At 40.4% G+C, this 17,974-nt stretch overlaps 2 protein-coding genes across 2 annotated transcripts in view; one reads left to right on the top strand and one right to left on the bottom strand.

The window, feature by feature from the left end:
* The first annotated feature begins 299 nt into the window (after window positions 1–299).
* On the top strand, window positions 300–11,350 carry tma7 (translation machinery associated 7 homolog). The gene is made up of 4 exons (XM_028825193.2): window positions 300–394; window positions 6,669–6,724; window positions 9,048–9,135; window positions 11,187–11,350. Exons 1-4 carry the CDS (start codon window positions 379–381, stop codon window positions 11,219–11,221), a joined length of 195 nt encoding a protein of 64 aa, XP_028681026.1. The 5' UTR covers window positions 300–378; the 3' UTR covers window positions 11,222–11,350.
* A 6,350-nt stretch (window positions 11,351–17,700) lies between these two features.
* The window catches only part of dnase1l4.1 (deoxyribonuclease 1 like 4, tandem duplicate 1), a 37,068-nt gene continuing 36,794 nt past the window's right edge, over window positions 17,701–17,974 (bottom strand). The window contains exon 9 of the mRNA XM_028824840.2: window positions 17,701–17,897. Within this exon, the coding sequence (XP_028680673.1) occupies window positions 17,766–17,897 (132 nt within the window). The 3' untranslated portion in view covers window positions 17,701–17,765. The remainder of the gene's footprint in view (window positions 17,898–17,974) is intronic.

The following is a 17,974-nucleotide window of genomic DNA, read 5'->3' as shown; positions in this document are numbered from 1 at the left end:
ATAATGTCTGTGTATGCACAGTCTAAGTTCAATTTTCATTACCGATAATCGGTTGTTCTTATTGTATATGTATTGTTGTACTTATAAACTTGTCAATAAATATTTTATTTAAAAAAAATCAGTCACTCATGTTCAGTTTTCAGAATAATTCATCTGTCATTAACGGAATCTATAAATGTACGGCAAACCAAGCAGAAGCCCAACCTGGACCCAAGACAGACATGCACAGAGCTGTGAGATTAGAGCAGCAGTGCTAAACACCGCATCATTCGAAATATTTTAATTAATGCATGAGAATTAGGCGCGTGTAAAAGACAGCTATTTCCGGTGATGGCGTTGGGTCCTAACGGTGTGGCGCTAAGAGCTTAGACTGCAGACATGTCTGGGAGAGAAGGTGAGTAGTTTGAGAAATTTTCTATCTATATATTTTTGTTTTTTTTATTTTTAACTGAAAGGAAAAGTGAGAATAGGACTGATCCGAAAAAAATATATAATTTTTAATCCCCCAGTTTATACATGTGCCATACCATTAAGCACGTTTATAAACAGTATTTATTTTATTACTTATAATGCAGTAGTGAAATGCGCTGTAAATGACGGGCTAATTAAATCCATTTTGGATAATGCGGTTTTAATAATAATAAAAAGCATGTTTCCGCAGATGTTTGTCCTTTTGCTGTTTTTAGTCGGCAGATGTTTGTGCTTTTGCAGTTTTTAAACATGCAAAATATAAATAGCGCATCTCATATAATTTCTAGTTCAGTTTTAAACATTGTGTCATATCAAAGTTGTAAGTGAATATGTATTTGGCCCCTTAATTCGGAATCGTTTTAATTAATCTATCTTCTCCGCAACAGGCCTTTACCCTAAATCTGTCACCTACTGTTTTATTTTTATCCGGTCGTGTCTCAGGCATTTATGGTAAAAATTGTAATTTGATTTACATAGAATGTTTCGAGATGTTGTAACCCATCAATTACTTTACAATTGCATACAAAAGATATGGACAACCCCGGCTAAATCACATATTTTTTTAGTAAAAAAAATAAAATTTCGACAGCAGACAACATAAAACGATGGCAATTTTATGGAAGTGTTGATGCACAGTTGCGATTTATTTGGTGATCAGAAAAGATGTTAAAAGAAAAATAAAAAAGGAGTAAATGTGTCATTTGTGACATTGTGATCTATAGCTGGTAGGTTGGAATGGGTGGAGAAGAGTGTCAAGAGTAATTTGTGACAGACGGGTATTAGCAAGAGTGAAAGGTCTACAGCAGGGGTTCCCAAACTTTTCAGCTCACGACCCCCAAAATAACCGTGCCAGTGACTCGTGACCCCCACTATCCTCGGAAGTGGTTAAAATACACAAATGTTGCGCGCAACGGTGCACATGCGCCAATAGGCCTATCCAAACATGAGCATGACAACACGAAAGAACACAATGGTCTAACAACCATATAATTTTTTTTAATAGTAATTTACTAATTTGTTTAATTTCAACAAAATATCCTATTCAAACAAGAGCATGACAACAAAAAAGAACATAACACTCTATCAACCATATAACTTTTTAAAAAATTATTTACTCATTCGTTTAATTTCAACAAAACACCTCACCTAATGAGATGGGTGGATTAATTAATTTCTAAAAAGTTTTAAAAAAGTATTTGATTTCTTGGAAATCATACCCCCCCCCCCCCCCCCCCCCCCCCCCCCCCCTTGTGATGGATTTGAGCACACACAGATCCAGGGCTCTCAGCGCATATAAAGCGTATAAGGACAGTATGTTATAAATTAAATGTCAACATATAAGCGAAGAAGAAAGCAGCGTGGAGAAAAGAGACTCAAATGCGTTAGACAGAAAAAAGAACAAAAAAGAATAATCGAGGTGCAAATTTAGAAAATAAGGAAAGTAATTATCCGCCCGGAACAAGTGGAATTGGAAAAAAAAGCAGGTCCAATCTGGCTCAGAATTAAATGACAGTGAGTAAATGACAAAGTAGAACTTCATAAAGATGTTTACAAACGTTGGCGCTAAACACATGCAGAGCAGGTTAGAGACTATGAAACCAGGGAAATTAGAAAGGCTCAAAAAAAAAAAAAACCGTTGGCGCTATACACATGTGGAGAAAGTTAAAGGATATGAAAGTAGGAAAATTAGAAAATATACAAAAGAAAGTAAAGATCGCAGTAGCGCAAACAAACAAACTGCCTCATTTAACTATGCACCAGTCTAACTTTGGTTTTGCACAATAATTACTACACTATTGCACCTTAACACTTAATTCTACTTTATTCACATAATTGTACTTATTTATTATGTTCTACTATACTGCTATCTTTCAATCTATGACTTTTTGTTAATCTAACTGATATTCTTCTAACTTTGCACAGTTTTTGATAAGTGGATCAGGATGCATTTCACTGCTGCTTGTCCTGTATAACTATGCATGTGACAAATAAAGAATCTTGAGAATTTCAAAAACGGAGTTTACTGCACATGCATTTATTGGTTACTTTGTTAATGTATATATATTTATCTGTCTGCTTATTTAAAAAGCTAAATTTACCCCAGGAGTCAAAAACATTCTGTCTAGCCCTTGTACAAAAACCTAGAGAAAAGCTGGAGTATCACCTTGGTAACCCCATGTACTTTTGGAACTGTGAAAGGAAAATAGCACGACTTCACAGACAGGAGTCCACTGCAGAACTCTACTTACTTTTTTACTTTGTTAAAAAAAAAAAAATGATTAACTGCTGATGATGTACAGTAGATCAATTTGTCTATGCTGAAATTCCAAACGGAGAAACCTATCCTGACCTCATTAAAAAGATTCACCATATTGGGACTCGTAAGATTACAAATACTGTTTTTACAGAAGTTCTGAAATAAAAGTGAAACTAATAAAATAGCAAAAATTCAAAGAAAAAATAATCTTAAAAAAGTGTGTATCCGGAAAACCAAACACGGGGGTTGGCGAGCGAAGCGAGCAGGGGGCAAAGCCCCCTAGTATATGAGAGAGATAGATTATGGTTGTGAGGTGTACGAGTACTGAAAATATGCCCAATAAACAATTTACAAAACGGTGCAGTACCAGAATTTAATTAATTATGGTACCAGAAGTAAATGTTAGATTTCAAGCCCCTTGCATTCAATAGTTTAAGTGTGATCAGAATATCAACAGGGAAAACAACCTGCTCTGCTGTTTGATTTTAATATACGTACTACATCTAGGTTGAATGACCAAAGGGAGACAATGCAAATATTAATGCAAATGTGTTGTTAGTGAAACAATAATTATCATACAAAACAGGTACCAGATTCCTGAGGTATATCACTGCCAGTGTAAATGATTAGTGTAAGCTTTTGTAAAGTTGAGTGAAATCAGTTGTTGGGATGCAACATTAGGATGTGATGATTTTTGAAATGGTATTTGAATGATCACTTTACCTAGTCGAGTTGATTAATAGTGCAGGATATAAAATAGTCAAAAAATGAATTGGTGCCATTTTTTCACCTCGTCTTAAATAACTAATAAATGTTTTAAATGAGCTCCATCATTAACAATGAATTTTTCTTATTGAGTTTTTGGATAGTTCAGCACATCATGCTTTTCCATCCATCCATTTTCCAACCCGCTGAATCCGAACACAGGGCCACGGGGGTCTGCTGGAGCCAATCCCAGCCAACACAGGGCACAAGGCAGGAAACAATCCTGGGCAGGGTGCCAACCCACCGGAGACATCATGCTTTTTCATTTGCCAATTCAACATATGTCTCAAACTTGTAAAAAAAAAAAATTTATATTCCTCCTACCGTTGTAATTGGTCCAACGAACATGTGTTTTACACTACCAGTGGACTCTAATTAATCAAACCACTTTAAGACAGTGTGATGAAAAGGAATTTTCCTCATGGAGGCACATCAAATTTAATGCAAATTCTTCTTTGCACCTTTTCTGCAGATTTAGATTCAATTTATGTCATAACAGCAAACACACAGTGAAATGCTGACCACTTGTGAATGACTGCCTAAACTGCTTTTGGTATAAAATATATACACTCCAACCCTGGGTCTTCTACCATGGAGCCCACTTTCTTTTAGACAGTGACTAGGGGGCTCCGCCCCCTGCTCGCTTCGCTCGCCAACCCCTGGCGTTGGGGCATGACAAAGAGTGAGATGTATGAATTAGAAATAGAATAGTGTGTAGGTTTGGATGATGCCTATATAAATAAAAAATAGAGTGTTTGGCATAGAGTAATGTTTTATTGGAATATTTCTTTGTATACAACATTAGTAGTAAAGATGGTGTCTTGTCTTTGAATGAGTCTTCCTTGGCATGGATCATTTATAACTTTAACGTCAGATGAACGTCGAACACGTGAGAAGGCAACATAAAGTTGTCCATGTCCAAAAACGGGTTCAGAGAGGTAGATGCCAACCTTGTCCATGGTTTGTCCTTGTGATTTGTTGATGGTCATGGCAAATGCAGGTTTAATGGGGAACTGTCGGCGTTTCAATGTAAAAGGTAATTCTAGGTCAGAACTCGTAAGGTCAATTCTAGGAATGAGAACAGTATTGTTAGCATGTGATTCTGTAAGAACTGTTGCTTGAATAACATTGTGTGTCATGGTGTTGACGACTAAACGTGTGCCATTGCATAAACCCTGTTTAGTGTTAAGGTTTGTTAATAGCGTGATTATTGTTCCGTTTTTAAGGGTAAGGTTGTGTTGTGGTCATCCGTCCGGGTCATTAATCCCAATGAATTTTCCTCAATAGTGGACTCATTATTGAAGGCGTTGTCAGCCAACTGGCGTAATCGTTTAGCAGGTGTCTGGTGTTGATGTCCGCGACGGGCATGTTTTGCTTGTGGCGTTTGAGTGCCGCGTTGTTGCATGTCCATTATTTGTGACGCGCTATTTTTTACTTTTGTATGTCGGTCAGTTGAGTTCTCTGCTTTTGGAGTCTTGCTTGCTTGTTTTGTGGCAGGTCATATGCGCGTTGTACACGTCTGCGTTCATTTATTCTGTCTCTTCGCTCCCTTTTTTGTATGTCTGAGACGCGAGCTCTTTCTTTTGAAATCGTGCTTGTTTCGATGTAGCACTTTGAGATGCGCGCTGTATGCGTCTACGTTCATTGTGTCTGTCCATTTGGGCACGTCTCTGTAACGGGGTCACTTGAGCTTTGCGTTTTTTGATCCGAGACATTTTTTCTCCCGGAGTTTCCTTTGCGCGTTGTATGCGCCGCCGTGTATTTTCTTGTTTCATTCGTGTTCGTGTGTTTGGGTCCCGTTATCCGATCCGAATCGTTTTGTACCCATGACTGTGTATTCATGTCTTGCTTGTTCCTCAGCGTGCGAAATATGGATAAGTAATAAGGAGGATCGCACTCACTGTTAATATGGAGCCTTTTCTGCAGTTGAACGGTTAATAGTGCTTTATTGTAAGGAGATCCACCTATGCTGCCTAGTGTGAAGGTGTTGAGATGACGTATGTGTAATATGGACGTTTCTTTTAGATATGTGGCTTTGGGTGTCACTTCTTATTGATGGGGGGGGGGGGGTGATGATTTTTGTTGCGCGAGCGTCTTCTTTCTTTTTGTGTTCCAGGGGCTTGTTGAATCCCCCTCTTTGTGTGTGTCCCGTCCGTTGCTTGTAGGGTGTGTGGGGTGCTTTTGTGTTCTTTTTTTTTGTGTTCCAGGGGCTTGTTAAATCCCCCTCTTGGTGTGTGTCCCGTCCGGTGCCTGTAGGGGGGGGGGGGTGCCTTGCTGTTGTGCGCGAGCGTCTTCTTTTTTAATTTGTTTGCTAGTTTCGTGTGCAATGGGTTTCGTGCGGCGCCTGCTTTTGACTACTTTTTTCTATGCTTTTTCCTTTTTTCTGTGCTCTTGGCGCCTCATTTCTTTGACCCCTTTTTTCTGTGGTCTTGTTCGCCTCTCGCAGCCCCTCATTTCTTGGGGCGCCTGCGCAGTACATCTTTTTGTGGCTACGGCCCATGGCCGGATGTCCCTGCGTCCATCCGGTTTAGCATTCTCGGTTAGTAATATGGATAGATGGAGAAACTTAAAAATATTGTATTTTGACCTGGAGGTCAGCCTGAATCTGTCTTGATGTTTTATTGAGTTTGAATGGTGGAAAAAGAACCATCCTTCTGTTCAGTCTTGGATTAATTTTCCTTTGCCTCCATTCAAGTAGGCTGAATGAGTGATTATAAGATTGTAGACACCAGTGACACTAAGTAAAGAGATTTGTTAGCATGGAATATCACTACAATGCACTTACTTCTCAGATGTCCCAATATTCTTCTGTGCATTCTTTTATTTTATTTTTTTTAACATGTTAATTCAAAAAATCAAAAGCCAAGTGTCTCTGTATTGAATATGGAATAATGAATGGTGTATGACAAGTTACTTTTGGCAGTTTCTAACTCATTAAAGAGAAACTCATACCACTGTTTTAGATAGTGGAACGGTACCAATACTCTTGGCCACAATTGTAATAAGGGTAGAATGACTATTGTGATGGTTAATTAAAACATTAATTTCTCCCCAGGATGATGGGAGGACAGTCAGAATTTGTGGACACATTCTGGTTTAAGTTTGTTTATGATCCTGTCTTAAAATGAATGTATAGATTTTTCTCCCCTTAATGAGTAGTTTTTCTTTCCATTAGGTGGTAAGAAAAAGCCCCTCAAACAGCCCAAGAAACAGTCAAAGGATGAAGATGAGGTATCTGTTTATAACATTCTGAAGTTCTTAAATTCTTGACAAAAATATTTGCTGTTGTATTAATTACGATTCTATGATTTGCAGTTTTTCAGACTTTGTTCTTGAAGTAGATATTAATATTTTTAAAGAAACATTGGCAGATTTGTTAAATTATTCAGATATAAACCTTTGGACCATTGTAAATGGAGAACTACAGATAAATATTAGTGTGTATGTTAAATATACCTTTTAAAAATGTCAACTTATTACAGAAGAGGAAAAGGCAATAATATTGTCCATTTTCTTGTCAAAGTTTTGTGATTGTCTACTCGGATTCATTGAATGTAAAATGAGAGAAAGGAATTACTGAAACTCTTGTGTTTATTGCTAAAAAGATCTATTTTTGTTTTATCTAACCATAGAACTCCGTCCCATTAAAATTTCAGTAATATTTAAGAAACTGTAGGCGCACGAGTTTGTTGTGTAATTACCATAGAAGCATTTTTTTTTTCCTGGCAACTAATTTCTGCAATTTTCCAGTTTTCATTCTTGATGATTTTTTTTTTTCATCACTCCAACCACCCTCCTCACTGGGCGTGGGGGTCTGTTTAGACACATGTCCTCCTTCACTCTGGGTTTTATTATCGTAAATTGCTATAAACTTATTAATTATTCCACATACTATACAAATGGGCATTTTTAACTATATAGGTATTTTCTTATAGATATTTCCTAATTTGTGTAGCTCAACAACTGTTTGTCTCACATTATTTGTATGTTCTCGGGTATTGCCAATTGTGTGATTAATGACCCCATATTTATACCCCAGTGAGAAAAGGTCATGGCAGACCATTCAAATGTTTGTACCAACTCAGATAAACTTAAAGGAATAGTATATCCAAAATATTTTTTTTTATTTTATTTACTGCATGTGGTTTGTAGTGATGGCTGAGAGAAAGTTTTAATCTCATGTTTTCATGGATGACGGAGATAACAGACTTTATGATAGAATGAGCGTCTAAGGTGACCAAACCTGGTCAGCAGCAAACAAAAGTCAATGAAAATAATCTTGCTTTACTCTTGTCACATAATTCATACATCAAGCCATCCAGTCATATGCTGACCATGGGCAAAACACATTTATTTTTGATTAAGATATTGTAAAATAAACATTTCTGGAAAATCAGAACAGGGCATGCATGTTTGTTTTGCTCCACCTGTATCACATTTTTTTAGACTTTGTTTTACTTAAAGTGGCAGTTATTCTGAAAATGCAACACATGCCACCAAAGCCTTACCTATAAAACAGCTTCTTTCAAACTTACTCTGACGTTGAAAATTGAGATTCCTCCCCTTACAAACTCAATAATTAGTTTCTTAGTAATCTTAAATCATCGGCTATTTGACAGTCAGATGTTTGTGTCATTTAGTCTTGTATTAAATATAGGTATGGCAGCTTACTGTTGTTATGAGGAATGGTATATCCATATTGATTTTGAGATAGTTCTTGAATTACAATTCTAGCCTGATCTCTTCCATTGAGTATATTGTATAGTCAACTTAGTCTTCCTTGATTTTTCATTTTTGTCCATCCAATGTATATATTTGGTCAATTGACAGTGTTTAATATTCCAAGTGTAGTGAGTATGGTGGAGTACATGGATTTGCACTACAACAAAATTACTGTGCTGAGCAGTGATACTGAGATGGGCTCTGGCTTTCTGCAGGTTTGCAATTTGTGAAAGTGGCTTTTTGAATGGAGTAATCTTTATTAAAGCTTTGCTTTAGCGTAGTTAAAGAAAAAACCAGGGCGGTTGTAGTGGATAGGGTTGTGAGTAATAACCAACACATCACCATTTCATGAATTTATTAAGTTGTGTAGTTTCTTTTCCTTTTAAATAAAGTCACATTTTTAAAAAAAAAAAAAATATCTGTAAAATGAAATATTTGTTCTTTGTCTGAGAATTAGGCCTACTGAATTTAGTAGGTTACTTTGGCATGAGAATACAAGACACACCAGAAAACCAAAAGGGTTAAAGTTATAGTACTACATTTCAATATTTTTCTCACCTGTTTAAATAACAAAAACTGTCTTAAGCACAACAGACTCATTTTAGTTAATGTTTTAACTATGTGATCCTGAACTGAACATAATGCTTTGTCCTTCAGATTGTGCTGTGAAAACAAACTGTAGACCCGGCTAAAATTTACTAGCATATGGAAAGGACTGACTAAACTGTAATTGTGTTTTGATAATGCAAGTAGTATTTTAATATGAAAGTTAATCATGAAGTAAAGCTGATTAAATAGCAAAAATGTTTATAATTGCTGATTTCCAATTTAGGCAGATGCCGCTTTCAAACAAAAGCAAAAAGAAGAACAGAAAAAAATGACTGAGATGAAGGCGAAAGCTGCAGGAAAAGGACCTCTTAGTAAGCCTTGCATTTTGCTTTAGTTCTAAGAAATCAATCCATCACCTAGGGTCACTATGACTAAGATGAGGCTAATCAAATATACCCTAAGTTCTTGTCTATAAGCCGCGGCTTATCTAAGGAAAAAAGTTGTGAAAATGAAAAAATAGAATATCGGCTTATACATAAGTCCGGCTTATACAGTAATCCCTCCTCCATCGCGGGGGTTGCGTTCCAGAGCCACCCGCAAAATAGAAACCATATGTTTATATGGTTATTTTTATATTGTCATGCTTGGGTCACAGATTTGCGCAGAAACACAGGAGGTTGTAGAGAGACAGGAACGTTATTCAAACACTGCAAACAAACATTTGTCTCTCTTTCAAAAGTTTAAACTGTGCTCCATGACAAGACAGAGATGACAGTTCCGTCTCACAATTAAAAGAATGCAAACATATCTTCCTCTTCAAAGGAGTGAAGCAAACAAATCAATATGTCTGTTTGGCTTTTAAGTATGCGAAGCACCGCGGCACAAAGCTGTTGAAGGCGGCAGCTCACACCCCCTCCGTCAGGAGCAGGAAGAGAGAGAGACATAGAGAGAGACAGAGTTTGTTTTTCAGTCAAAAATCAATACGTGCCCTTCGAGCTTTTAAGTATGCGAAGCACTGTGCAGCATGTCTTTTCAGGAATCAGCTTTACAAAAGATAGCAACGTGAAGATAATCTTTCAGCATTTTTAGACGAGCGTCCGTATCGTCTAGGTGTGCGAACAGCCCCCTTGCTCACACCCCCCTACGTCAGCGCAAGAGAGAGAGAGAGAGAGAGAGAAAGTAAGCTGGATAGCTTCTCAGCCATCTGCCATCTCTGCCATCTGCGTCCCTTGTATGAAATCAACTGGGCAAACCAACTGAGGAAGCATGTACCAGAAATTAAAAGACCCATTGTCCTCAAAAATCCGCGAACCAGCAAAAAATCCGCGATATATATTTAAATATGCTTACATATAAAATCACAATTTAAATGACCGCTACGCGCGCGTGTTGACTCGGCGACGCCCAGAGCAGAAAGAACGCGCTCCGGCCGCTCCAACCGCGCCATACGGGGAGTGAGAGAGACGCCAATATCTCACACTCTCTCCCCCCTTAAAGAAATTAAATGGGTGCGAGTGAGACCACTGACCTCCCTCCCTTCTATTAGTTATAGGTTATAGTACGTTCGGCTTATCCATGAGTCCGGCTTATCTATGATACAATTTTATTTTAAAAATTCGTATGATTTTTGGTCTCCGGCTTATACATGAGTCCGGCTTATAGACAAGAACCTAGGGTACTATAAAAGTAGATTATCATTCACTTTTTCAAAGTGTATATTTTTACTTGTAGGGTTTTAGATTTTTTTTTTGTTCTGTTTATGTCTGTGAATTTAAAAATAAAAAAATATACCAGCATTTTGTTGTTTACTGGTTGCTTCAATAACATGCCTTGCAAGATCATATCGAGCTCTTAGTGGAATTCAGCTCTCTAACCAAACTCTTGCAACTCCAAATTAATTGTATCCAAATCTCCTGATAGTGTCAAGTAAAAGCTGCTCAAGTCAATGTATTTGTACAAATTTTCTTAGGTCTATTTGAAACATTTATTGCTGATCGCTTTAATGTGTTTATGTGATCCAGCTCTTACCCATTTAATCCAGACCAGAGCTGTGAAGGAACTTGACTTTAGCAAAGCCAAATAATATTGAGGTGTCACTGTTAAAGAAGTGCAGAAAAAAGTTTCATTTGAAGAAAGGTTTATGTTTGAAGAAGTAAAAGAAGTTTAGTTCAAACTTAGTGTTGTATGCACTTCAGAATTTGAGGTATGAAGAGTGTTTGTTGGATATAATTCTGGGTAAATCTTAACTATCAAAGTGGTTTTTGTTCCATACTTTTCCTGTATTATGAAAATCAAATGTTTAAAGAAACAGTTTATAAAATATAAAAAAGAAAACTCTCTAATATGTTCTTTAGGTTTTTGTAAGACAACATATTAGAAACTTTTAAGAGACAGGATTAACTTTTCCCTTCTCTCTTTACAGCTTCTGGTGGTATTAAGAAGTCAGGCAAAAAATAACCTTTGAAGATCTAAAAGATTGCTTTGGGGTCCAGTCTCCTGTCCTGTAGTTTAACTTTGCTTACTTTTTTGTTTTCTGCAACAACTGTATATTTGTTTGAGGTCATAATAAAGTAGTTTTTTTTTAAACACCTTTTGTTTTTGTATTTAAAATTTGTCTTACATGTTCTGAATAAAAGATGTGTTAGCTTGAACATGTTCAATGTGAGGTGTTCATTTGTGATTTTTATTGATCATTTGTATTTGTATTGACTGTGGGTGTAGTATAAAGCCTTACAACAACAGCATTTACTTTTGATACATGGAAGTAGCTTAACGTGCTTTACAATAGTAATGGCTAAGCACAGTCACAAAAGAAGGTAAAAACCAAAGAACAGTTATTTATAACAATCGTGATGCTCAAACAAAAACAAAACATACGATCAGATGGATATTCAGCAGTCCATGTAAATGTCACCATTAATAGGATACTCTATTGGAGTTTTCTATCTTTATCTTTACCGCATCTCAAGTGGCTGCTGCCTGCTTTTGCCAATGGGGGCAATTAAATTGATCCATTTTGGAATAAGGCTGTAACATAACAAAATGTGGAAAAAGTGATGCGCTGTGAATACTTTCTGGATGCACTGTATATATATTTATTATTCTTTTATGTTATTGAGCCTTAAATCTGATGGCTGTATTCTGCCTGTAATAAAGCTTAAGGAGAGAGAATTGCTACTTTAAAAAGAAACGAGCATCGGCCATTTTTTTTGCCTGGCCTTTGTGTGCCATGCAATATCTTCACCCACATATAGAGCCTCCCTTACTCCTGTCCAGTCTGCACGTCAGAGTAGCCTTAAGTGGTCCAACATACCATACTTGTGGCCTAATAAGATGAAGTAAACTGTGTAGTGCAATCATATAAGCTTGACACTAGGCGGAGTGGTGGCTCTGAGGCTAAGGATCTGCGCTGGTATCCCGAAGGTTGCCGGTTCGAATCCCCGTCACTGCCAAAAGAGATCCTACTCTGCTGGGCCCTTGAGCAAGGCCCTTAACCTGTAATTGCTCCAGGGGGCACTGTACAATGGCTGACCCTGCGCTCTGACCCCAAGGGGTATGCGAAAAAACTAACAAACACTGTTGTAAGTCGCTCTGGATAAGAGCGTCTGCTAAATGATGTAAATGTAAAATGACACTGAAGGAGAATGCAATTGTCAGCATACCGATTATTAGGTGTTTCTGTTTTGCCTTGTACATTTTGACTAGACAGTGCCCAGTATCTTCTGTTTGGGAACAAAACATGTCGCAGCCATACATCACACTCTAAAGAAATGAAGGCGTCTGTAAGAACACATTGACGTTGCCCTTTGTGCCTTAGGCTTTCGCATACCTGCAATTCTAAATCAGACACACAAGCAGGGCCAGTTTTTGTTTAAAGGTGACAATTCTTCCGTTTTTCTTGTCCCTTGTCAATTATCTAGATTTCATAGCCTACAAAAAATGATATATTGTTTCTTTGTATTTAAGAAAAAATAACGTCAAATGGGCGGCACGGTGGCGCAGTGGGTAGCGCTGCTGCCTCGCAGTTGGGAGACCTGTGTTCGCTTCCCGGGTTCTCCCTGCATGGAGTTTGCATGTTCTCCCCAAGTCTGCGTCGGTTTCCTCCCACCGTCCAAAGACATGCTGGTTAGGTGGATTGGCGATTCTAAATTGGCCCTAGTGTGTGCTTGGTGTGTGGATGTGTTTGTGTGTGTCCTGCGGTGGGTTGGCACCCTGCCCGGAATTGGTTCCTGCCTTGTGCCCTGTGTTGCCTGGGATTGGCTCCAGCAGACCCCCGTGACCCTGTGTTTGGATTCAGCGGGTTGGAAAATGGATGGATGGATGGATACCATCAAATAGGCCCTTGACCATGCTGTCAGGAGAGGAAAGACTATGCAGTTCAAAAAGAGACGAAGACAGAAGGGAAGCAGCAAACACATCAGTATTAACAATCCTAATGTTGCGATAGCAGACAGACTTTTTGTTGACAGAGGTAGTGGTAATAATGCTAAAGTTACATTCGATAAGCTTATGATCAGAAATACCAGAGAGTGAACCTGAGACAGAGACATTATTCAAGCCATTTGAACAAAGCAAATCAAGAATGATTTGGGCACATCAGAGCATGTTGGCTGATACTGCTTGCAGCTCTTCAGCAGTGATGCTGTGGATGGTGTCCGTGATGTTTTCCTTGAGTTCATCCAGGGAATGTAGATTGTTGGCGTAGACTTCCTGCTTTAAATTTCCCCACAGATAAAAATTTCATGTGGACAAGTCCGGGGAACGTGGTGGCCATATCCCCTTGCTCACAGTTTGCTCCTCTGTAAACAGTTCATGAACCCGTGCCAATGACTCGCGTGAGGTGTGGCATGTTGCCCCATCGTGTTGGAAAAAGCAGTGCATTTTTTCTTCTGGTGTCAGTTGGTCGTAAAACTGTTCAAAGATGTCCAGATATACCACGGTATTCACAGTTGATTCGAAAAAAATTGGGCCCACTATTTGTGTTCCTGACACCGCACACCAAACGCCATTTTTCTGGTCGTGAAGTGGCTACGGCCTCCTCCAAAGACTGTGGCCCACCCTGTATAACAATAAAATGTGGAAACTTCCAAGGGGCAGAACGCTTTATACACACCATATTTCCTCAAGATACGAATCACACATAATAAGACATCCCATTCTCAATCGCTTGCCCTGATCTGCACCTCACCACAATTTGATCGTGGTGGTCTTACACAGAGTTCCTTGGACTTCATGGCTTGGTTTTTGACCTTTAATGCAGTGTGAATTGTGAGATGTGTGCCTCTCTAAATGATGTCCAATCAACTCCGTTTGCCTGAGGTGGACTCCAATCAAGATCTCCACACATCTCAAGGAGAATTCAAGCAAACAGGAGGCCCCTGCCCACAATTTGGAGCACCACAGCAAAGGGTCTGAATACTTTTATGAACGAGAGATTTCAGCTCTTGATTTTTAAACCTTTCTGAGAACCTCTTTTCACCTTGTCACTATGGATTAGTGAGTGTAGGTGGATGGACAGAAATGGCAAATCTAACCATTTGAAATTCAGTCTACAACACAATAAAGTGTGCAGGAAGTGAAAGGGTCTGCTGTTACAAAGTGGTCTGCATGAAGACTTTAATCTACCCAGGGTTATGATTCTTTCAATCGCTTTTATTTCCATCCATCCATTATCCAACCAACTATATCCTAACACAGGGTCACGGGGGTCTGCTGGAGCCAATCCCAGCCAACACAGGGCGCAAGGCAGGAAACAAACCCCGAGCAGGGCGCCAGCTCACCACAGGGCACACACACCAAGCACACACTAGAGACAATTTAGGATCACCAATGCACCTAACCTGCATGTCTTTGCACTGTGGGATAAAACCGGAGTACAAGGAGGAAACCCACGCAGACACGGGGAGAACATGCAAACTCCACGCAGGGTGGTCCCGGGAAGGTCTCTTTACTGGGAGGCAGCAGCGCTACCCACTGCGCCACTACGCCGCCCTTGCTTATATTTGCTGTTATTTATTTTAATGCAAATAAATATACATTTTAAAGGAAAGCTTTAATCTGGTGTCCCCGTTTGACTGTTACTAGCGTTGCCAGGAGGTTTTGATCGTTCAGTTTTTTTTTTTACTAGGTACAGTCACTTAAGGGCACTCTTGTGAAGCCCTTTACTTTGGGTAAACTGGATTGAAGTAAAGGAGAGGAAACGAAGGCAGCCCCAGTTAGCCCGCCATAGCGGACCCCAAGGTTGAATGTGAGGAGCACAGACGGTGAGACAAGTAACAGTTGTATAGTGGGTTTGACATTTCTTGTGTGAACGCTAAGGGTTACTATTACCTCACTAAAGCCAACAGACAGATACGCCGACACAGGATAAAAGCACAAAGAAGCTCTTTTAATTGTTTTTCCTTCTTCAAAGTGCATTTAAAGCACTACAGCCACCATAAACAAGTAAATAAACAACAAATAATAATTCTTTACATTTATATAGCGCTTTTCTCACTACTCAAAGCGCTCAGCAATTGCAGGTTAAGGGCCTTGCTTAAGGGCCCAACAGAGCAGAGTCTCTATTGGCATTTACGGGATTCGAACCGGCAACCTTCCGATTGCCAGTGCAGATCCCTAGCCTCAGAGCCACCACTCCACCTCTACACATCTCCTCCCAGCAAGCTCTGTCCTACTACTTCCCAACTCCAGCTCTCTTGCTGGGTCTCCACCAGTCCTTTATATAGTCCCTGACCGAGAAGTGCTTCTGCCCTTCCATCCACGTGGCTTGTCAGCACTTCCGGGTCAGATGGAGAATTGTATTTTTCTTCAGCCCAGACATACTTCTGTGCTTCCGTCCCTGTGACATTGGAGTACTTCCGGGCTATGCACACAGTAGGGACTCCCCAGTCTCCCTGCAGTGTCTCCTGGCGGCACCCACGGTACCCAGCAGGGCTGTGTTGCTGAACTCCAAGTCCCATAGTACCATGCGGGCATCTGGAACACCGCGGCAGTCCAGGGAAGCTGCCATTTATCGTCCTGGGAGAGGAAGTGTCCCTGATAAGCTGCCTTCCCCCATCCTTCCATTACTGGGACGTCCCGGCTGGGATAAGCTGCTGGCCGTCCCTTACACTTGCTACCCCCCCCATTTAGAAAAGAACCTAAGAGGTTAGTTTGCGTCTTTCATGTTAGGTGCATGTCATAGGTGATATGATAACACAATAGCACACTTGCTTTTATACCATCCATCCATTACCCAACCCGCTATATCCTAATTACAGGGTCACGGGGGTCTGCTGGAGCCAATCCCAGCCAACACAGGGCGCAAGGCAAGAAACAAACCCCAGGCAGGGCGCCAGCCCACCACAGGGCACACGCGCACACACACACCCCAAGCACACACTAGGGACAATTTAGAATCGCCAATGCACCTAACCTGCATGTCTTTGGACTGTGGGAGGAAACCGGAGCGCCCGGAGGAAACCCACGCAGACACGGGGAGAACATGCAAACTCCACGTAGGGAGGACCCGGGAGACGAACCCAGGTCCCCAGGTCTCCCAACTGTGAGGCAGCAGCGCTACCCACTGCGCCACCATGCTGCCTTGCCTTTATACGTTTTATACAATTTTGTACATTTGTGTACACATACAGCCAGTAGTCACACCACATGCACTTCAGAAGAGATCACCCACCTGAAGCTAAGCTTAATCAGGCCCCGCCAGTAATTGGATGGGAGACCAACCAGGAAAAGCTTGGGTTGCTGCTGGAAGAGGCGTTGGTGAGACCAGCAAGAGGTGCTTACCCTGTGGTCTGAACGTGAAACCCAATGCAGTGACAGGGACACGGGCTGTAAAAATGGCGCCGTCCTTCGGATGAGACATAAAGCTGACGTGCTGACTCTCTGTGCTCATTAAAGATCCCTGGGCATCCTTCATAAAGAGTGGGGTGTATCCCAATGTCCAGGCTAATTTGCCCTCTGTGGTCATAGTCATTCTGGCCACCTAATCATCCCCTGTCTCTCTCTCTCCAGCCACTTCACCACCTAACAGCTCATGTGTGGTGGGCGTATTGGTGCAAAAATGTCCGGTGTCGCTCCAACCATCTTGATGTTACACATTAGTGGTGGCTGATGTGGCTACCCACTGTGGCACAGAGCCGGGACACCTCTTCATTTGAAGGACTAGGGGAGGGAGTGTATCCAGAGCATTACATCCCCTGGAGCGCTAGGCGGCTAGACTCCCGCAGGGTTCCATGGGAGCTGGAGTTTGGTGCAGCCCTGTTGGGTTCCGTGGGCACTGCCAGGGGGTGTTGCAGCTGCTGGTGAGCCCCTGATTGCAGCTCTTCCGCTACCCCTAGAAGTGCTGCCGGAAATAAACCAACAAGTACCTGGAGCACTTTCTGGTGCCTTATAAAAGGAGCCAACAACCACTACTCCGGTAGCCAGAGTTGGGTGGGAGAAAACAAATCTGGCCAGGAGGAGTGGAGCAAACGAGAGAAGAAAAAGAGAGAAAGAAGAGAGGTTTGTTTTGTGCTGTGCTGGAACTGAGCTGTACACGTGGGAAACGGGGGGAAGGCGTTTCCCACGAGTGAAAAAAAATAAAAGCATGTGCTTGCACTTGTGTCCCACATCTGTTGATCCACACCACTCACTATGTAAAGCACTTTGAGGACCTTAAAAAGAGATATATAAATGTAATGATTTATTATTGTTATTAGTGTTCTCTTTTTGTTCATTCCTCCCTTAAGTGTTGCTTTGTAACCAACATGTGCTTCATCCTTATTACACCCACCAGAAGGAATCCCCCCTATGTAATGTAAAAATATATTGGATGTTGTTCTTTCTGAAGACAGTAAAACAAAAGCCTCACACATCAGATTAAGATTTATTTAAGTTATATGTAGATGATAAAAAAGCTCCATTCATCCGCCTGTCCATCCATTTGCAAAAGCTGTGTATACAGTTCCTTCAAATATATGTCACGTTTTATTACGCTCTTTTCCTGTTGTGTACAGTTGAGAATTTATTTTTTCTTTTTGGTCTTCTCCGGCTTCTTCTCTGGATTGACACTGGAATGTGTGTCTTCTTCTTTATCTTCATAATTGGCAGATTTCAGCTCAACTTCCACAGGGTAATGGTCACTAATATGCAGAGCCTGAAGAGACAAACACATGATGCAAGTCAGATGTCTACAAGGACAGCATGACAAGGCATAGGAGAATGACAAGAAAT

Source organism: Erpetoichthys calabaricus, chromosome 18 (assembly GCF_900747795.2).
Source record: "Erpetoichthys calabaricus chromosome 18, fErpCal1.3, whole genome shotgun sequence".
NCBI lineage: Eukaryota > Metazoa > Chordata > Cladistia > Polypteriformes > Polypteridae > Erpetoichthys > Erpetoichthys calabaricus.
This window is presented reverse-complemented; position numbering and strand designations above follow the sequence as displayed.

Excerpts from the sequence above, each read along its gene's own strand:
- tma7 (XM_028825193.2), top strand. Across the intron at positions 6,725-9,047 it reads AGTCAAAGGATGAAGATGAG|GCAGATGCCGCTTTCAAACA; the intron begins GTATCTGTTTAT and ends TTTCCAATTTAG. Across the intron at positions 9,136-11,186 it reads TGCAGGAAAAGGACCTCTTA|CTTCTGGTGGTATTAAGAAG; the intron begins GTAAGCCTTGCA and ends CTCTCTTTACAG.